This window comes from Hippichthys cyanospilos, chromosome 1 (assembly GCF_059441005.1).
Source record: "Hippichthys cyanospilos isolate Australia breed blue-spotted pipefish chromosome 1, RoL_Hcya_1.0, whole genome shotgun sequence".
Taxonomy (NCBI): Eukaryota; Metazoa; Chordata; class Actinopteri; order Syngnathiformes; family Syngnathidae; genus Hippichthys; species Hippichthys cyanospilos.
The window spans coordinates 32,556,569-32,577,690 of record NC_142369.1 but is presented as its reverse complement, the minus strand read 5'-3'; the positions used below and the strand labels follow the sequence as shown (position 1 = coordinate 32,577,690).

The following is a 21,122-nucleotide window of genomic DNA, read 5'->3' as shown; positions in this document are numbered from 1 at the left end:
AATGATTATCCTTAACGTACTTCCACAGTGAAATTCATTTTTGTTTTGTTGTTAGAGCATTGTGTTTGGGTGATTTCAGATTGCTGCCCGAACACTTGGTGATCTAGTGAGAAAGCTGGGTGAAAAGATTCTTCCAGAGATCATTCCCATCCTAGAACAGGGACTACGCTCTGACAAGAGTGACGAAAGGCAGGGCGTTTGCATTGGCCTCAGTGAAATAATGAAGTCCACCAGCAAAGATGCGGTTAGTCTTAGAATTATCAATCTTCACACAGCCCCCGACATCATTTACACTTTTGCTGTGTTTTTCCATTTACAAATGTTTTCATTATTATCTTCTCATTATTTAACAACTGTGCATTAATTACCTTAGAAATTGGTTGAAAACTGTTATAAATTGTCCTCAGGAGACAAAATATGCTAGCCTCTGCTAATAAACAACCCTCTAAATAAAAGCTTCAGTTAAAAGAAACGTGTGTGCTGTAGCACAGATCTACTTTTTAACCTATAGCATGTGAGATCATTACAATTGAATATGAATGATGTCGTGCCATAGGTGCTGGTATTCTCTGAGTCTCTGGTACCCACTGTACGGAAAGCTCTGTGTGACCCACTAGAAGAAGTCAGAGAAGCTGCGGCCAAAACGTTTGAGCAGCTCCATGTAACTATTGGTCACCAAGCGCTGGACGACATCCTGCCTACGCTGCTGAAACAGCTTGTAAGTTGTTATAATGTAAATTTACTAACCAACAATTACAGCGGACATGCTGTCAGCTTTTTATTTATTTACAGTATTTGTTCATTTATTTATTTAAATGTGGATTTTTTTTTTTCCCCCAGGATGATGAGGACACAGCAGAATTTGCTTTGGATGGCTTGAAACAAGTCATGGCAGTGAAGAGTCGATCGGTGCTGCCCTATTTGGTGCCAAAGGTATCAGTTGATGATAATAATGACCGTTAGAAGAAGTGTAATAATGTGACTCACTAAACCAAATCTTGTGCTCCCAGCTTACTGCTCCTCCCGTGAACACACGTGTGTTGGCCTTTTTGTCAGCTGTGGCCGGTGATGCCCTGACGCGCCACCTAGGTGTCATTCTCCCCGCCCTTCTGTCCTCACTTAAAGGAAAACTAGGATCGGAGGATGAACCTCAGGTATGACTTTATAAGCTACCATATCTGCCTATCCTGTTAGTTAGGGTTATGGCTGATGAACCGAATTTACTTGCATTAGGAATTGTGCAGTTGTCAAACAGTTATCCTCTCTGTGGATGATGAAGTGGGCCAACGCATCATCATAGACGATCTTTTGGAGGCGACTCGAAACACAGACGCTGGCCTTAGACAGGCCGCTGTTACTATCCTCAATGCCTACTTTGCCCGCACGCGCCTGGATTATAGTGCCCATACACGGGACCTGTTGTCAGGCCTCATACACCTCCTGAATGACACCAACACAGAGGTTCTGTCTCAGAGCTGGGACACCATCAACTCCATCACGAAGGTGTGTTTGTGTGAATGAAAGTTTCCAATATATTCTTGTTCTGCAGTTATTTGTTGACTTACTGTTTGTATTGCTGTTTTGTTTTCCCCTAAGAAATTGGACGCAAGCAGCCAGCTGGCTCTAATTGACGACCTTCATCGAGACATTAGATCAGCAGCTGCCGATGTAAAAGGTCAACACCTACCCGGTTTCTGTCTGCCCAAAAAGGTGAGTCTGCTTGTTTCACAATCGGTGGTCAAGTTGTTTACTTTGACATTGGAAATGTTCATGCAGCTCTCCATTGCTCTAGAATAGTTTACAGATTGTTGACTGTTTCCGAGAACATACAGTATCATACAGTATTTTCATTTTTATGACTACATTATTGCATTGAAATGGGGAGGTGTAACAGAACCCTTACACATCTGCCTTGTGCTTTACAGGGTGTTACCTGCATTCTGCCTGTCCTAAGAGAAGGTGTCCTTACTGGCAGTCCTGAGCAGAAGGAAGAAGCAGCCAAAGCATTAGGAGGGGTTATTAAATTAACATCCCCTGAGGCGCTGCGGCCTTCTGTGGTCAACATCACTGGGCCCCTCATTCGTATCTTAGGTGACCGCTTTGCCTGGACTGTGAAAACAGCTCTCTTGGAGACTCTTACCCTTCTGCTTGCGAAGGTCTGTTAAAAGGTTCTCTTGTTAGAATCACTGCTTCATAGAGATGAGTTGGGGCACTTCACTCTAGCTTTTGGTGTGCCTTCTTCCAGGTGGGTATTGCATTGAAGCCCTTCCTGCCACAGCTGCAGACCACCTTCCTAAAAGCTCTTCAGGACTCAAGCCGCGCGGTGAGGTTGAGGGCTGCTGAAGCCCTTGGCCAACTGGTTTCTATCCACAGCAAGGTTGACCCACTCTTCACAGAGCAACTGTCTGCCATTCGCAATGCAGAGGACTCTGGAGTCAGGTGGAGTGTTTTTGCGATGTCGTTTTAATTTGACATTTTTATGTTTGTATCTTGGTATCTAAAAAAAAAAAAAAATCTTGTGTCTTGTTTTTTGTCAGAGTTGAATGTAAATGGAAACGGATTCCCTAAACTAGCCACCAGGTGGCAGAATTTCAGTTTTCACCTGTTACGTAATTACAATCAATGTTTTTTTTCCCCCCCCCTTCAAAATTTTAGCTGCAAAAAGGATCGAATGCACCGTGGAAAAGTGGTTATGCCAAACAGTCAGTTTTGCATGCAAAGTTAAGTTTACATAAAGCATAATTTCAGAGGTGGTTTAAAGAAATGCCAGGAACTGTGCAATTCTTTTCAACATTGTAAAGCTTGGTTACGGCCTCTGCCCAGTAAATTACTATATGTCATCACGTGCAGTTAAATTATCACCGGATTTAATTGTATAGTATAAGTAGACATTAAGGGGCAGCACAACTTAACACCAGCCCTGATACATTTCTGTATTTTATTTGTGATTATGTTGGAGACCTTTTATTATATATATATATATATATATATATATATATATATATATATATATATATATATATATGCTCTCCGAGGCGGTGCAATTGCACTATTTTCAGCTTTAAATCCAAAACAGTCCATGGGCTAAAGTTTTCCAGGTGCTCTGCTGAAAAGAAAAAAATTAAATTAAGTTGCATAACTGACAAAAGCAAAGAAAATCTGCCAAAAGCATCACATATCAAACTAGGCGGAGATTTAATTTTTCATTTGACTGTTTCTCTAAACATTAACATTGCTGGCCACATCTAGCATATCATTTCATTTTTCACAGCTTAATTGGTTAATGCTGGTAAATTCCGATTGAAATAGTTCATCTTAGAAAATTCATGTGAATGTATTTTCCTTCAAAAGTCGTACAATCCTCAGACAAATACGACTCATGCCAATAACTTGTGATCAAAATGTTTTGGTTCTGTTCTACATTTCTGATCACACTTTGTCTTTCACAGAGAGACAATGCTCCAAGCTTTAAGGTTTGTCATCCAAGGGGCTGGGTCGAAGGTGGACCCAAACATCCGCAAGAACATCATCACCACATTACTCGGCATGCTGGGACATGATGAGGTATGACACTGCGAGCGGATACGTTGAAGCATTAAACAGGGTTGAGAAGGTATTCTGCACTGAAAAGCCAATGAACAATTCAGTAAAATAAAGAGTAACTGTAGAAGCGCTTCAGAACAGTGTTTTGTGGTATTGGTCTTTTTGAACCAGCACTGTGATGAAACGGAAGTCTGCATGAGAGGATGTGGTTTATAAAGGTGTTTTTAAGTGTGTTTATCAGTAAATACGGCTGCTGTAGCTCATCCTGGGAGTAGAAACTAGAAGGTTACTGTTGAAGTACCAAAAATAAATTGCAATTAGTTTGCTTATATCTCTCAACTATATTATTGTTAGAATTACTTTTTACTTGCTGTTCCCTGTGAAAACAAAGCTGAGCCATGATCACACATTGTGGGTCCCATTGCGGGATTTCTTTCCCTAAAGGCCAGCGATTATGGTCTACATCTCTATGTAGTGAGCAACAAAAATATACAGAAAATGTCATACAATGCGTAGTGTATTTTTTGCATTAAAAAGCAAGGCAATATCTTCTTGCGTTTCTGCCTGCCTGTCCTCATCGCTGTGTGTGCTTCCACAAATAGGATGCAACTCGGATGGCTTCAGCTGGCTGCGTTGGGGAGCTCTGCCCTTTTCTGTCAGAGGAGGAGCTGAAAACTGTGTTGCTTCAGCACATCTTGGGTTTGTATCTACTATAAAGGAAAAGATGGTTCTGTTCTGTTTTTTATTTTTTATTTTTTCATATTACCTGACTGTCTCTTCTGGTGCAGTGTGTGTGAGGTGGAAAAAATTTTTTTTCCCCTTCCTGATTTTTGTTTTGACCTTCATGTGAAAAAAAGCACCCCCCACCTTGTTGAAAGTGAAATGAGCAACAAAATCTCAAGAACAAACGCATTCTGCCACGGTTCAAAGAAATTTCAAAGGACATGAGGAAAGAAAAAGTGACTGATGTCTGGAAATGTTTACGGCCCCAACAAACATCACTGTCAGGGCCAATATCTGTAAATCTGCAAATAGTACTTGCCTACTTACTTAGCTTTAGCTTCAATGCTGTCTTTTGTCCTCTTAGAGTGTTTCAGAAAGAGCCCATTATTATGTGATAGAGTGGCCCTTTCAGTGACTAGTGAAGCGTAGGTTCCACAGAAAAGTAGCACAGATTTTTGAATATCAAACTGCAAGTTGGTGAGGGTTCATTGCATTGTTGAAGTGATACACCTCATTTTAGATATTTAGTCCAATGTCAGGGAGTTGCTCCTGTTTGGGGTTCAATGTTGAATTGTCTTGCTTCATTAGCAATATGGTGTTTGAGAAAGCTAATATCTTTGTCTCTGAATTCAGCGGATATGTCAGGTGTGGACTGGATGGTGCGTCACGGTCGTAGCTTGGCTCTTGCCATAGCTGTGAAGTGTGCACCGGAGAAGCTGTGCGGGAATGAATACTGCCACGCTGTGACGGAGACCATTTTAACCAACGCCACTGCTGATAGGGTGAGCACAACTTTTGCCGAGTGTGTGTGTGCGTTCGTGCTTGTTTATGTTTACTGAACCTCTACTCTTTGAACGTTTCAATGTACATAATTTTAGTTGATTTCATATTACGGTAATTAGTTGGTTATAATGCGTTTTTATGGTGAATGTGTCCATGTTAATTAGTTTCAAGGCTTAAAATAAGCTGGTACGTATTGTAGTTTGTGAGTCCAAATTTGCATTTTGCGCCTCATGTGAACACATTGAAGAGCAATACTGTAAATTGTCTGTGGCAAGTGTCATTTTTTAACACAAAAACTTTGTGTACACACACACTTTTTTTTCTCCTAATTTTCATATTATTTTTTGCTTACAATACAGTATTTCCAAATTCTTTGTTGTATGCAAAGCCTTGATAATTGATACTTTATGTATTTAAAAAAATCTTGTCCCATTACATTGACAACACTTAATACAACCATAGTGTCTGATCATTTGACCTGGCTCCTCTGGCAGATCCCCATTGCTAGCAGTGGCATCCGAGGGATGGGCTTCCTCATGCGATATCAGCTCAGCATGGATGGAGGCAGTAATGTTTCCCAGCGCTTCATTACACAGTTTGTCAAGGTTAGTCCCCCTAAAGAGTGTTGTTGATGATTCTAATCGTTTAGCCTGGATTTACCCTGCAGCACCTAACTACCCAAGTTTACACCTACGCCCCACCCCGTCTGTTTTTTGTTTTGGTTTTAGTTATTGGTAGTTGCATGTCCTTTACAAGAAATACTTTAGGGCCCAAATCATTGTATTTTACACTTTCCACTCTTAAAAGATGGAATCTTACCTTTGGGTGCATTGGAAATTCTATGTCTTATGGAATAGGAGGGATTTTTTTGGTAGCTGGATTTCTAACTAGGCAGTGAAACGACTGACTTGTGCACTGAAACTCCACCTCTCACCATGTAACCCCCATGCTCCTTCATGACATCATTTTAAGCTGACCGCCACAACAAAACAACAACAAATAAGCAAATCTTGTAGCGAGTTGTAATTTAATGCCGCGTTCAGATGGAGCGCAAAGAGCGGACAGTTTTGTATTGTCAATGGAATTCGCGCGACGGGCGACGCGATGGAGCAACGCGTAACTACGCATTACACAAGAAGTAAAAAAAAATTAGAATTTTTGTCGCGTACCGCGTCGCGTCAGCCAATCAGCGTTGGGAACGGTCAACGGCTCACACAGGGGTCAGGAATGAATCATGGCGGCTGCTTTGCGGTCAACGTAGCTACCCAACATGGCCAGCTGAGCTTTCAATACAAAAACGGAGCCAAGCAAGAGCACTCACCTGGCTTGTAGAAAGGCGGAAGGGAGAACTTGGGACAACTGGTATGTGCAGCATTTGCCTACTTTTTTAACAGCTGTTAAACCGTAGTTACTGTGTTAAGCTAAGCACGGTATGGGCCACTTGATTGCGACATTGAAACTTTTTTTTTTCCGCAGACGACTATTATAATATAGAATATAAATGATTAACCCTCCATATTGTAGCGTTCAGGTTTGTTTTCACAAATCATTAACACATTCTATACATTCTCATAATGACTTGCTGTATGAACATTGCATGTAACCTAATGCAATGATGATGTTTAGGAATACTCTATGAGAATTTGCGCGTGTAACAGATTTGTGTTCCTTGTGACTTTTGTCTGTGTGGCCATCCAGTGTCTTCAAAACCAATCAAGTGACATCAGGCTGGTGTCAGAACGGGTGCTGTGGTGGGTCTTCAAAGAGCCTGCAGCACCCGCCATGGAGGTAAATCACATCAAGCCTTTGTTGAAGACTCTGTTGGACAACACCAAAGACAAAAACACCAGCGTCAGAGCCCAGAGTGAGCACACCATCGTCAACCTGTTACGACTGCGCCAGGGAGAGGAATGTATGCAGGTCAGACAACCGGCGGTGTGATAGATGGAAATCATTTACGCAAGCTACTCAAGTTGTACTTTTTATTACGTTGTATGTTGCAGATGATTACGGCCATTCTGGACTCCGCAAGTAACGATCTCCTATCAGAGTGTCATCGCCGCTCTTTGAAGAAGATTGCCAGTCAGCAGGACTCTAATGAAGAGATAGATGATACCATACTAACGTGATTGAACTGGATTGAGCTATTTAAAAATGTCAGCCAAAAAAAAAAAATGGATTGACTGTGTGATACTATAAGAGAGGTCCGCACAGTCACACGCTCATGTTGCTCATTTTCCAGCACAGGAACTCAGGATACCTGCCAGCTGACAAAAAGCAATGCAAGACCAGACTTGTAGTTCACACTCAGCTTTTTATTACTGTCCCTTTTGTCAGCAGTTTCATAATTTGAGAACATGATGATCCAGTGGACCCTCAAGATTAATTCAAATTTTTCTCGCCCCCTCTTTGCTATAACCGTTTTAATTTGGCAGGCTCTAACTTTACATTTATTTAGCTTTCAAAATGTTATATATTTTTGGTTATACATGCACAGGACAACTCAAGTATTTTCCATGCACCACAAGTTCCTATGCTGAGAGACAATTATTGGTGTTTAAATCCCAAATCCCCCATCAAATCTTAGTTTGTTTTAACAAAATAAAATATTTTAATTCATTAATTTTTATTTTTACAAGTTGTTTTTTTTTGAGGCCACGTCTTTTTTTTAATGATTTGTTACACCATTGCAATGACATATTGCACAGAACCTTTATGATTTGATGTTGATTGGTTTAAGATGTGGGGGGCAGTGTCTAACAGCAAATATTCTTATCCCGTTAATGTAGTTGTAAAAAGGCAATGCAAAATAAAATTTAAAAAAACATGGTAATTTCATACTTTGTGTTTTGTTGTTTTGTTTTTAACTCAAGGCCACATCCAGAATTTGTATGGTCTTCCTGATAACTTTACTCAGGCATTTGGCTTCAAAATGAAAATAAACATTGATATAACAAGAGTCTAATAGAGGGCCACACCCAGTAGAGCAACCTGAATGCAGTACATGTCGTCATTAAATGAGTAAACCAAATTACACTAGTATTTTAAAGGTTGCCTTCAACAGACATTTTTCACAAATCCATGTTTCCAACTTTATGGGCGTAAATGTTTGTTAAACTGTTCCAAAATCGCTATCACTGTGGCACAGTACAAAGGCCAAACACGCATGTTTGGGTGAGATTGAGGAACTTTAAAGTTTTGATCTGAACCCCATCAAACACCTTGTGAGGCAGGCAGCAATTGTTGTGGATGAGTTGACAAAAAATGCCTCTAGACACTTGACATCCTCTTCGTCCCAGAAGAGTGGAAGTCTGTAGCTGCAAAGGAGGAACTACACATTTGTTTATACATCAGTGGTAAGAAATGATGTGCAATTACTTATGCCCGCCCCCCCACCCGGCCTTTTACCTTTTCCTTCGATATCTGAGATGAAAATACCTGCGACTTGGTTCTTAGTCCAAAAGACTACTTCAACCTCGTTTTATGACGACACAATATACAAGAAAAGACAAAATATTTATCGGTTAAGCCATTATTGGGTTGACAGCTAAATGGACTGGGATCAACATAAACAACATTGACAGAAAAAGCAAGATAGTCCCCAATCAAGGCAACTTTAAGAATGGTGTAGGGTGCTATTACCTAGGTTAGCATTTTTGTTTTGCATTAGCAAAGCTTTTGGAACTGCTAATTTAATTTGCATAAAAGGCATACAATCCGCAGTATGTGGTTAAAAATTTAGTGCAGTTTTTTTTCCTCAACCTTCCGAGTTATCAAAATCCGTGTTGTATGGGATTAGCAATGTTTTTTTTAACTGCACCTTTCCCTGTATACGATTTATTTTTTATTTTATTTAAGCACAATAGAAAACTATTATTTTCACATTTATCCTCGGGTACTTTAAGTACGACCTCTTTCTGCGACTATTTTGCTTTTTGTCGTCAAGCGGGGACTTTTATATCTACACGTACCATATGTACAGTACACTCCGCTTCAAATTAGATTGCTTGACACTTTTCGACAATATATACAATGTTGTTCAATGGTACGAGGTGCCATAGCTGTTTGAGCCTGCGCAGTGTGCAGCGGGGCTGGATCAGAACGAGTTGGGTGCAGTTCCACCAGCAGAGGAGGAAGCGGAGTTTCCGGCTGCTCGCAAGCAGAGGAATAGCATTGCTGAACCCCCGAGGAAAACAAAAAAATTAAATAAAAACACCGGCACGGGGGCCCTAGAACCGATAGTCGTTTCCCCCCAACAAAATTGGGGGGTCCGGCGTCTTGTCTTTTCTTTTCTTTTTTTTTTATTTTTAAAATAAACTAGGGACTTGAACCATAAACTGTGCGAAGAAGGCGGTTCAAGGCGGTGGTGAGCCACGATCCACCGGCATGGCCAGGGACTACGACTACCTCTTCAAGCTGCTCATCATCGGTGACAGCGGTAAGTCGAGGTCGGGGATGTGGCACGGGAAGTGGGCCTCTCTGGTTGTTACACGTAGGCAATCCTTACAATACACCCCGAACCATCGGTGTCACCGCGTTTTCGTTTCAATTCTTTGCGTGTTGCTTTTGCAATAAATTTGCCTGGTGTAATGCACCCGGCCGCCATGTTCTAGTGTGGTAGTGACAGGGCGGAGGTTGTGTGTCCGGGCTTAGCATGTCTGTCGAAGAGGCCGGATGTCGCCTTCACAACAGACCAGTTTGTCCCCGTTAACATTAACTTGTTTTGCCCGCCTAGCAACCAAAACCGTTTTAACTCCTGAAGTCAAATGCACACCGATCACCGAAGTGTTTACAAGACCCGAATGGACGCTTCCTAGCTCGTTTTATTTCATTAGCTGTGGCAGCTAGCATGAAATTAGGCTACCATGTTTTTGCATGGGTCATGAAGCTGTTTGTGTTTGCTACCACAAGCCGTAAGCTAAGACAACATTACAATAAGGTTAGCACAAACCTAAACAACTGCTATTGCAACTAGATGTCATTGAGAGGAACAACTTATAATACCGATTGGTAGCTCGCTCTATGGGTAAAGGAATGCTGCACTGCAGTCATTAGCATTATAGGCAGTCACGTTTAAATGAAGTCATATACTATCAGTGTTTTCACAAATTTTACTGTAACTCAGTGAAATTCCCCGTGAAACCACCAAAGGTCAATGATTACATTTTTTGTTAGCTTTTCATTTAACTCATAAGTCAGCCTAATCACGTTATACACGCCTAAATTTAAAAAAAAAAGTGACATTGACTCGACTTCACTGTCGTTTGGAGTAAACCCTCTCAATTCTGTACTGCTTTGTGGGCTCTGATCCCCACATGTATTGTCCATCCAGACACTGGCACAAGCTCATCAGCATCAGCACACTGATGCCAGTGTTCCCTTAGCTGCACTGTGGAACCATGACTGACTGGAACACCGTGATGTATGAATGAGACCCAAATGCAATAACTGCTGCCCATTTTCAACACACACGCACATTGGTGTCCACAAGATACTAGTGGATTGTTCAGCTTCCATGCCAGTGTTGCTGGGAAAAATTCAGTCTCCCTCCTTGTTTTTGAAACATTGCTTGCTTGAAGTGGTGGTAGTTAAAATTAATGCGGTCCCAGAACAAAGTTTTTGGAGCTTCACATTATCAATAGGCACTCTCCTTTACTTAAGAGTGGGGGTGATACACTTACTGTGAGCTGAGTTCGGTCTGCAATGAGGTTTAATCTGGCCTGCGAGATGATTTTGTGAAGCGAGGAAAAAAAAAAAAGCATATGAACAAACTCATTAGAACACTGTCCATATTGAACAGACAACAATTCTTAGTTTTACAAGCAATGCCCAGACGAACATTGCATCTTACAAGCAGAAGTGATCAGTTGCCCCGCTTGTGTAAAATAGCTTGCTGATTGCTTCAATGACAGAAAGTGGAACATTATACTAGTGTTCCGGTTAGCAATAGCATCGGGCTTTGCTACTGCTCAGCGCAGGTAAAATCCTTTATGACCCCAAAGAGATGTGACACATATTGCTTTTACTGTTAAGTTATACCATGATTTTGTTTGTCCAGCCCACTTGAGAATAGATGTTCCTCCATGTGACCCCTGAGGTAAATTGAATTTGAAACCCCTCTTTTAGAGTGTCTCTTACTTATCCAACAGGTTCTACAATTCTACAATTTTACTGATGATCTCATTATTCCTTATTCTTCACTTTCAATTATATTCCTCTGCCTTTTCTTCTCACTTGTGTTTGCAATAAATCACGTCCCCTCCACAACTTTCATCAACAAATGTTTTTATCATTGAATGGACAATATTTTCCTTTCATGTGCATGACTTGAATCCAGAGGAATTGCAGCAGTTCTTGAAGTTCATGTTGCGTTTTGGGTTTGTTTTATGCTGTTATGCTTGGATTCCCAGCAAATTAGATCATTGGATGTTGGTTAATACCTCACAAAATGATGTACAGTAGTTAACTCTCCTAAATCTCATCTTGTCCTTCTGTTTCCTTGGCAGGAGTGGGGAAGAGCAGTCTCCTGCTTCGGTTTGCAGACAACACTTTTTCAGGTGAGTGTTTCTGATTCAAGTCAAATACAATGGAACCTCCAAAGATGACTGCTCTCTTTTTTTTCCTGACACAAATCAACTGTCAATTTCCGAAGTCAACCTAAAGTTTACAAACTTTTGATGGTGAATGATGATGATGATGATGATGATGCATTGCAGATGGAGGATTCATGCTTGTGATTCTTTACATGGTCTTGTTAACATCCAAATGACAGCTCCCTTTTGATGCTTTAGCATAATGGACATGGATGGAGAAGCAGAGACACAAACTGTAATTCTTCACATCTGTAGTGTTATCACAAAATCTACAACACACTTCTGGATTGAATCGTTCATATTATTTAAATGCTCAAGAATATCAGCCTCATGAGATTTGCGTATTTTATGCACATAGGACCCCCCCCTTTCACCACAGGAAATTTTGGTTGAACATTTGTGCCAATTTGTGCCAGTGCATCCCAGATGTCGGTCATAAAACCCGATGTTCCCATTCACTTTTGCAGGTAGCTATATCACCACAATTGGAGTGGACTTCAAGATCCGAACGGTAGAGATCAATGGGGAGAAGGTGAAGCTACAGATCTGGGATACAGCAGGACAAGAGCGCTTTCGCACCATCACATCCACGTGAGTTGATGTGTCCACAAGTACGAGGAGGTCTTAGATGAAACTTTTTCCTTCAATAAGACACTTTATAATATAGCTTTTGTAGTCTTTAAATGTAATCTCATTAAATCAGGGGTGTCAAATTCATTTTTATCATGAGCCACATTGTAATTACAGTTTCGGTCAGGGGGCCGGTATGACTGAAATCAAAAACTTTTAGGTGTGTTCGTCACACTTGGTTTTAAAATCATAGGCTGGAAAAAACTTCATAAGTGAGATTGGGAACCCCCCCCCCCAAATATTGTAGAAGTTGAAGACGACTTGCAAATTTGGTATTCTAACCAGGCACTTGAATTCGAACCAGCTTTTAGCGAGCCTTGAGTTTGACACCTGTGCATTAAATGATGCAGACATTTCCTTTAAGTCTGTTCCTGCAAGATGGATTTCCCCATCTTTTTAGTAATGTATGTCAGCCTCATCTGTCGTGTTTATGACTACTTGGGTCCTCTTATAGAATTCATACATGTACACGATACATTATGCAAACGTACAAGTATTCATACATACAAAAATCACAAGTTAAGCCTTACATACAGATATCACAAGTTAAGCCATAAATGTGAAAACATTTTGCTATTTTCTGCAACCTATCGGCAATTCGCATTTTCGACCCTTCGGATTAAGAATAAATTAACAATTGTTTTGTCTGTCAGTCACATGTGTTTTCATTAGTACACACACTTTCTATATCCTAAACAATGATATGCGATACCAAATTGAATAAATATGACTGACTGCTGGCAAACACAATCTTGTCATATGGCAGGAAATTAACTTTAAATTACTTGTGACACACTAATAGAATTTAAATGTAATGCTGGATGAAGGCTTTGTTTTTGTCATATGTAATGGCAATAAAATAAGGATTAACATTTTTTTTTTCCAGGAATTTTGATGCACTTGTTTTTTTTTTTTCCTGTCTTTGACTAACCCGTGTAAATGCTCTAAAAATCCATTAGCAGTGGTTTAAAGTTCATTTATATTGCTTGCTTCTTTTGTTAATGTTAAAAAAGATACAGTTTTAGCTATACTTATATTTTTTTTCTTTGCTAAAATACAATTAAAGATTATTGAAAATAAAAAGTTGATTACATTATGTTGTGCTCCTGTGCTCCTGAATAGTTCTAATTAGCTGAGTGTTGGTCTTATGTCATTCAATATTTGATACCAAAAGAATTTTACACAGGCTCATGATTATCTGCCAACCACCTGTTTCTGCGTTTTGAAGTAATTACAGTGGTACCTCGGTACTCGACCGCCTCTATACTCGACCAAATCGGTGCTCGACCAAAAAATTCAAGTAGATAGTGCATCGGACCTCGAACAGATTTTCGGTGCTCGACTAGCCGAGCCGAGCCGAGCCGAGCCGAGCCGACCCGAACGCGCTCCTCGGCCCTTCTCGGCCAGCGGGTAAGCGCCAGTTCAACTCAGACCGCCAGCGGAGTAAGACGTTTGTTCGAGTATTTCTTCCCGGATTTAAACTTTTTCGTGTTGCTCTAGCCCTTAATAATGGGTCCAAAGAAAGACAGTGATAAGGGGAAGGCAAAGAGGAAAACAATGAGGACCACTATTGAACCGAAGAAGGAAATTATAGCAAAATATGAACGCGGTGTACCTCGCGTCGCAGTTAGCTAGCGTCATCATGGAAGGAGTAACTCCCTCCCGTCCTCTCCACATCCATTCCTGTATGCCATCAACCACTCTCCAAAACGTAAGTAAATTATACAAAATGGTTTATAATGCTTTATTTATCTTTATCTTTATCATGTACTGCTTGTGCACATTTACTTGTGCACACATACTTTCCATTATTTCTTATGGGAAAATTGCTTTCGGTGTTCGAACAAATCGGTGCTCGACCACCACCTCAGAACGGATTATGGTCGAGTACCGAGGTACCACTGTAGGCTGCAATTTTCTGAAATCAGTTTGACCACATAAATAATTTAAAAATGTTTTGATAGTTCTACACATCTATTAATATTCAATGTAATACATAAGTAACAAACACATCAACATTTTTTACATATTTACAACTCATTCGCACTGTGCCAAAAGAGGGGGAGTGTGGGCAAAATGCTCATATGAAGGTGCGTTTATGCGTGCAATGCAAAGCGTATGGGTGCCCCCACAACGACAGGCACTACTTTTGTGTGCCTAAACCTATTAATTCAGAAAGTAAATTCATCACACAAAAAGGGGTGCATAGTATGGGTATCGGACACTCTGTGACAACTTAACAGAGAGCAAAATGACTCAGGAAGGATAAACACATTTACCGGGCAGTATTAATAGGGATGACTGCAGATCTGTTATTTTGTGTGTTTTTTGTTGTTGTTTGTTGTTTTTAGCCTTTTGGGCTCGAGATACAATGAATACACAGGGAGAATGACTGCCTGTCATCTACTGTACTTCATTATGGTGAAGCACCCAAACGTGGAAAGACCAGTCAAAGACCAGTCAATGATTAAAAATCAACTGTGTTTCGTAGTTTATGATAAGAGTGTCCTGGGTAAGATTTAATTTAAAAATTTTTCCCCAATGTTATTCCTCTTGACAATGGGCTACTTGATCTTAATCAACTCTGAGGTAAACAACAGTGTTTTATTTATTTTATTGGGGGAGGGGGGGGGCATCTGACTTGTCTTGTGATGTCATACCGGCACCTCCCCTGTTTGCAGGTGAGAATATGTATATTGTGCGCCTAATCAATACATAGTACAAATCCAATCTGACAAAGGTGTGACGACTTATGCTAAGGTAACATAGGTAGCGAGGGGGACTCAACGCAAGTCTGGCTGCAACCCCGTTAAAGCAGAGAATATCCAGCTTTGAATAGCAAAATAGAGGTGCAATGCCTGGATTACATCTGAACAAAAAAGAACAGTCCTCTATGCTGTCGAAAAACCTCCTGGTTAGACAGCTGATCGGGAGCAGCATGCACGCATTTGTTGATCAAATTTGTCATGTTTGTGGGCGACATATGTGGGTAATCAAAGTTAAGCACTGTAGTCCATCTTCTTGGATTTCATCCCTGTAAATTGGTGTTGATGGCAACAAAAGCGTATCTGATCAAAGCAGCTGCCTTCATCTCAGGATGAGACACAAAAATTGGAACTCCAGCTATTAAGTTTTACAACATGCTTCCTTTACCCGCCAAGACCTCAATTTGGGATCTCTGGAGTTGCACTTTTAGTAATGTTAATTATTTTGGCTGTACATGAAGAATTACTACTTTCATATCACATTGAAATATTGTTGTTATGTATTGCGAGGCCAATATTTTGTCCCACTGCTCCAGTTGAGTTTCCACCTTGTATTGTGTTTTAAAAAAAAATTCAAGTAATTTAGTCATCAGGCAGTGTCTGGGCAGCACTTGCAAACTCAGTTGGGATGTAACCCGGAGAACAGACACACATCTGATTTGTGGCTTTATCCGTTAATGTTTTCCGGCTGGAAAATGTGATTATTATGAATTAAGTGTTGACATCATTGTTCCGATTAGATTCGCCTTCAATACCTGATGAACATTTGAGTGGCTTTGTTGCATGAGGAAAAATGGCCCTAAACCTATGGAATAGCTTGTATGCATTGGTACTCAACCAGTTTTAGAAGACAGGAGATAAACCAGAAGTTGGGCCGTGTCTGTGTGTGTGTGTGTGTGTGTCTTTCATTGTCCGCGTGGGTGCGCATTTCTATTTGGCCCGTTTGATGGTGCCTTCTTCACATTGCTCTGAACAAACACAAACACTCAGTTCTCCTTCTTTGTGGTCGTCTGCACCACTCCAGCTGCACATTTTGGGCATGCTCAGACAACTCTGTATGCTCCCCGCTGCTGACTTGCCCGTCACATGCACATAAACATACACGCAGTGAGGCGGACAAAAGGGTCTTTGTGTTTGTTTGGCCCTGTGCAGGGACACTGGGGCCGGCTTACCGTTTGATGCCCGAGTTGCAGGTTTACTTTTGACTGGGCGCCACTCTAAACGGTCGTGAACAACAGATGCTGTTCCAAAACCTTTTCCTATCATTATTTGTATGTTGCCTCCTAATTTATCTTTGTGTTATTTATGTTAGGTGTTTGCTTTGCTTTTCAGATTGGGTCTCATTTCCATCATGTTTACGTTATTGCTGACAGCAACTTTCCTTCTCCGTGTGTACAGGTATTACAGAGGGACGCACGGGGTCATCGTAGTGTATGACGTCACGAGCGCGGAATCCTTTGTCAATGTCAAGAGATGGTTACATGAAATCAACCAGAACTGCGATGACGTGTGCCGAATTTTAGGTGAGTGTCGACATAGAAAAAAATCAATGGGTATTTCTTTGTGTAGAGAATATTATTTGGGGATTGCACACCCATTGACCATAACATTAAAAGGCAAGTCACCCAAACGTAAAAAAAAATGTTTTATTTAGAATGGGCCTCTTCGCGAACTTATTTTTTAAAATTCTTTTGTCTCGTTTCTTCTAGCCATGTATTTATTCTTGAATAAAAGCAGGGAATTTCTTCACATGACTCGCCCGCCTCCGAAACAACACATGCGTTTGAATACAACACATTGTATTCTTATCAACCCGTCGCAGCACAGCAGAAATGCCAACACGTCATTGCCGATATTAAAGCTATATAATTCATTACTGCACATTCAATAATGGCTGCTGCTGGCTGCCAACCAATTCAGGAAGTACCCTGTCTACTGCTCAAAAACATTGTGAAAAATCATTTTTCTCCATGTTCAGACTCAGATTGACGGGCTAGATCTTGATTTATGGGTTTATGCTATCAGAGATTAGGGATTGTAGTCGATGTTTTAGGAAGTCTTATTCCAGAAAAATGGATCACTACATTTGACACCGTTAGGTTAGGCACATTGCTAACAGGCTTCTCATAGAAGCCGTACTTGATTGCATTTTCAGTGGGAAACAAAAACGATGACCCCAACTCCAAGGTAGTGGAGACCACGGATGCACAGAAGTTTGCCGAACAAATGGGCATCAACCTGTTTGAGACGAGCGCAAAGGAGAACATCAACGTGGAAGAGGTAAGGCCATTAGAAAAGGAAACGGCGCGGCGATGGCGGCCCCACTCAGCGCGCCTTCGCTTTGCGCACAGATGTTCAACTGCATCACGGAGCTGGTGCTCCGAGCCAAGAAGGAGGTGCTGGCCAAGCAGCAACAGCAGCAACAGAACGACGTGGTCAAACTGACTCGGAACAGTAAACGGAAGAAAAAGTGCTGCTAGCGAACGTGGCGCTTTGAACGCACCAAGGCCGGCCACGGGCGGCGCTTTTCTTGGCCGTCGCGCACCGGATGGGACTCACAAAATTAAAGATTTAAGAAATATACGCTAAAGATTAAAGACAAAAATACATGTCCACTTTGGCATAAGTAATCATGAAGAAATATATGTACAGATTTTATTATTAAAAAGGACGGATCAAAAGTCTTATTCAGAATTGAACGGCCGGCCGCTCCTTGTTTTGGTAGAGGAACGGCAATGTGACGACGCTCTTGTATACATCCGTGGTTGTCGCAAATGTACCCGTGTCTCATCTTTCCTCCTACACTGCATAAGACATTGAGCGCTGGAGGACAGGGGCCTTTTTTTTTTAATCCCCCCCCAAGCCGTATTCTTTTTTTGGGGGGAGGGGGGTTTCGGGGGGACGGTCCCACTCGACTACAGCTCATGCCAATAGATCAAGATGATATTCCAGCATGTTGGCTTAGACGTGATGGCCATAACATCAAATGATGATCACCAGTCTAATCCGTTGGAAGGAACCCCTCCCCCTTCTTTTGCCAAGCATCCTTCTAACCGAGTGATGAGCCAACAACCTGTTTGATTTTGACTTTTTTTTAGATATTTTACGCGCGGCAGATTGATCAAGCTACTGCAGATATTTTTTTTTAATCATGATGGAGAGCCTCATTGTTGCCAGAGTAACAGCTAGTCAACGGGTCCTATGGCAAGCAAGTTTCAGCATTTCTGTAATATCCCGCTAGCGCACTGAATTAGCCTTGTACCAGTTAAGTACAGTACACGCTTTGTCCTCGCTCTTAAGACAATTTAGCGCTTTTTGTCCAGGCATCCGCTCAGCGGCGCCTGCCGTGAGTCATTCAGGGGTGAAAGGCGACGCGCGTCTGGGCTCTGGGTCCCCCTGCTTTCTCCCCATAGCGGAGAAGACTGCGGGCGGCCATTGCTACATTTTTGCTTCCGCGTAGTTTTCGGGAAAAGGACAACGGTGCGGCCGTCGCTTCACATTCATCTGCCTTGTTGACCCTCCCAGGCCCTGATCAAATGAAATCACCCCCCACACTCAACTATTACTTCTTCATTAAGTGTTTGTATATATAAATATTTGTGTTTACATTCAACACATCACGGGCACCCACTTAAACAATGCCCCGCGTGTGTTGTTTTTGAACACACTCATCAGCTGTGGTTTGCTGTACACTGGAGAAAAAGACATGTACTATTCAGTTTGGCCCCAATTGAATCCGCGATACCCATTCCAAAAGGAATGAATATTAACGACTGAGCTCATTTTTGTCAGTGACTTGTGGCCTGACTTCATTTTCAACCTGTGTCTATTTTTGGATTCTGTGAATAAAGTGTGGGAGGAAGTGTACGCTGGTCTAAAGGAATGATCTTTTGCCCTTGCTTGTACGTGTTATCTGTGTGTGTGTGTTATATGCTTTCTATCACTTAAAACATTAATATTAATCAGCATTAGGCTGCATCCATGAATTATCTACATCTTGCCCTCATTTGAACCAATCCCAGGCGAGGCGCGGTACGCTGACCAATCACCGTGGACGTTTTACAGCAGCTGTGGGCAAAATAAAGGCCCGGAGCCACAAAAAAGCTCACGCTGGACTTCTTTCATCTGGCACCTTTTGGTGAGAAAAAGTCTTCATTGTAGCAGCAACATTCCTCCCATATTAACTCATTCAATGCCATGGATGTATTTTTTTTAATAGTACGGATGTTTCATCCCAGATACTTAAGTATTGAATGGATACTGAAGTACATTAAGCGTGTTCATTTCCAGATACTTAAGTATTCAATCGAAAGTCCAGCATCTGGGATTGAATGTCCGGACTCTAAAAAAAAACACATGAATATACATTGTGTTTCAAAATGTTTGACCCCATTTCGTAATCCGATAATTTTGACAGTATTTATTGGAATTACGTCAAATTTTCACAGCTTGTGTAGAAACGTTTCCTGTTTTTTTGTGTACTGTTTGGCAGTTCTTTATTTTCAGGTTAAGAAATGCCATTCACTTCAAAAGAAAAGGCAATTTGCGTGTAAGAGTACGCTTGGACTCAGTCACAGAAGACAGTGCAGCGTGCCTTCTTCACAAATTTTGCAAAGAAGGCACCAACTGCAAAACAAATTAGGACTTGGTACCATAAATTTCAAGAAAAGGCCTGCTTATGCATACGTAAATCGCCAGGACGGCCATCAACGTGTGCAGATTCACCGGCGGCGCTCATATTAAACATTTAGCACAATCTGGCATAGAACCAACACATATTTGTACTTTTCTTTGTAAATTTAACCAATAAAACGTATGACCTTCAACATGAAGTGTATTTAGTTCCATTAAGATCCATCAAGTAGTTTCCCGGATATGGCCGTTTAGAATGGGGTCAAACATTTTGGAACACCCTGTACATCCCTGGTCAAGTCAAAAAGATCATTTCTAGTTTTTTTGTTTTTTTTAGAGGCAAATGAAATGATTGTTGAATAATTAATCGGGCAATTACATTTACTTTGATTAAAGTTTACTATGTTATTAAAACAGATCTAAATTGTTTGTTTGCTTGTTGAAAAGAATCACATGACAAGAGTGACTGGCATTTATTGTTTGGATGTTTCACCCGGTTACATGTTCAATGCATGGTAACATACTTGCCCATCAACAACTGTATTTATTTATTTGAATAAGGCACTCTTCATTAAGAGTCATCATGAATGGCTTTCTCAATATAAACACAGCAGACAAAAAAATGTATTCAATAAGGATGCTACCATTGTCATTCTGAACCACTAACATGACATCACACCGTTAGCATAGCACAGTAAAACTACAACTTATAGAAAGAGATTCGAAAAAAAAAAAGCAAATGGGGGCGGGGCAATGCAGGGTGATTGTAGGGGACATTATAGCTATGTGACTTGGGGCTCATCTCACTCTCATTCTCCTTTTCCCATGTGCTGGCAGAGCACTTTTATCACATTGAATTGATGATGAGTCAACAAGCAACTTTTGTTCGTCAAGTTTCTTCAAATACAAACATAATAATCAATCTTGAAATGCAATGACTGTTTATAAGTGAGTTGTTGACAGGACAGTTCCCAACCAGTGGTGACTGCATTTATTTAGTTTGTCCTTTTGAATAAACAGTGGCTGGCAGCCAGTCAGAGACGAAAATGATGGGACTAACTTGGGACTCCTTATTTAAAAAAAAAAACAAAAAACAAACGTTTGAAGCCATGTACAGTTCCAGTCAAAGTTTTGAAAACAACTTCAAATTCAAAGGGTCTCAACCACATTAATTAACTCTCAAGCTATTCATGCTCTATAATACACAGCCGTCAACAAAAAATGAACTATTCGGCTTGTTTTATTATTTTCTCTATTACCGAATATACTACAATACAGACACTTGAATCTTCATTCTGTCTATAGTTTAAATTAACTGTTGTTTTCTTTTTGTCATACAGTGTGAGACTTTTAAAATCCTCAAATAGATAAGTTTAACCCCTGGGGATTTTTCACTAGCCTGGCCTTATTATCACCCAATTGGGCTGACTTTGAAAGGGTCATAACATCGTCA

At 40.9% G+C, this 21,122-nt stretch overlaps 2 protein-coding genes across 2 annotated transcripts in view; both read left to right on the top strand.

Moving 5' to 3' along the window:
- gcn1 (GCN1 activator of EIF2AK4) overlaps positions 1-7,887 on the top strand; it is a 28,079-nt gene extending 20,192 nt beyond the window's left edge. Inside the window, exons 44-57 of the mRNA XM_088413613.1 lie at positions 80-244; positions 557-718; positions 841-933; positions 1,011-1,154; positions 1,234-1,503; positions 1,597-1,710; positions 1,926-2,156; positions 2,246-2,439; positions 3,450-3,564; positions 4,146-4,242; positions 4,900-5,048; positions 5,544-5,654; positions 6,748-6,969; positions 7,053-7,887. Of these exons, the coding sequence (XP_088269739.1) occupies positions 80-244; positions 557-718; positions 841-933; positions 1,011-1,154; positions 1,234-1,503; positions 1,597-1,710; positions 1,926-2,156; positions 2,246-2,439; positions 3,450-3,564; positions 4,146-4,242; positions 4,900-5,048; positions 5,544-5,654; positions 6,748-6,969; positions 7,053-7,178 (2,193 nt within the window). The 3' untranslated portion in view covers positions 7,179-7,887. The remainder of the gene's footprint in view (positions 1-79; positions 245-556; positions 719-840; positions 934-1,010; positions 1,155-1,233; positions 1,504-1,596; positions 1,711-1,925; positions 2,157-2,245; positions 2,440-3,449; positions 3,565-4,145; positions 4,243-4,899; positions 5,049-5,543; positions 5,655-6,747; positions 6,970-7,052) is intronic.
- A 1,226-nt stretch (positions 7,888-9,113) lies between these two features.
- rab35b (RAB35, member RAS oncogene family b) lies at positions 9,114-18,904 on the top strand. Its single transcript, XM_088420305.1, has 6 exons — positions 9,114-9,487; positions 11,556-11,606; positions 12,110-12,233; positions 16,436-16,560; positions 17,193-17,317; positions 17,389-18,904. The coding sequence occupies exons 1-6, from the start codon at positions 9,436-9,438 to the stop codon at positions 17,515-17,517; spliced, it is 606 nt and encodes a 201-aa protein (XP_088276431.1). The 5' UTR covers positions 9,114-9,435; the 3' UTR covers positions 17,518-18,904.
- Positions 18,905-21,122: the final 2,218 nt, after the last annotated feature.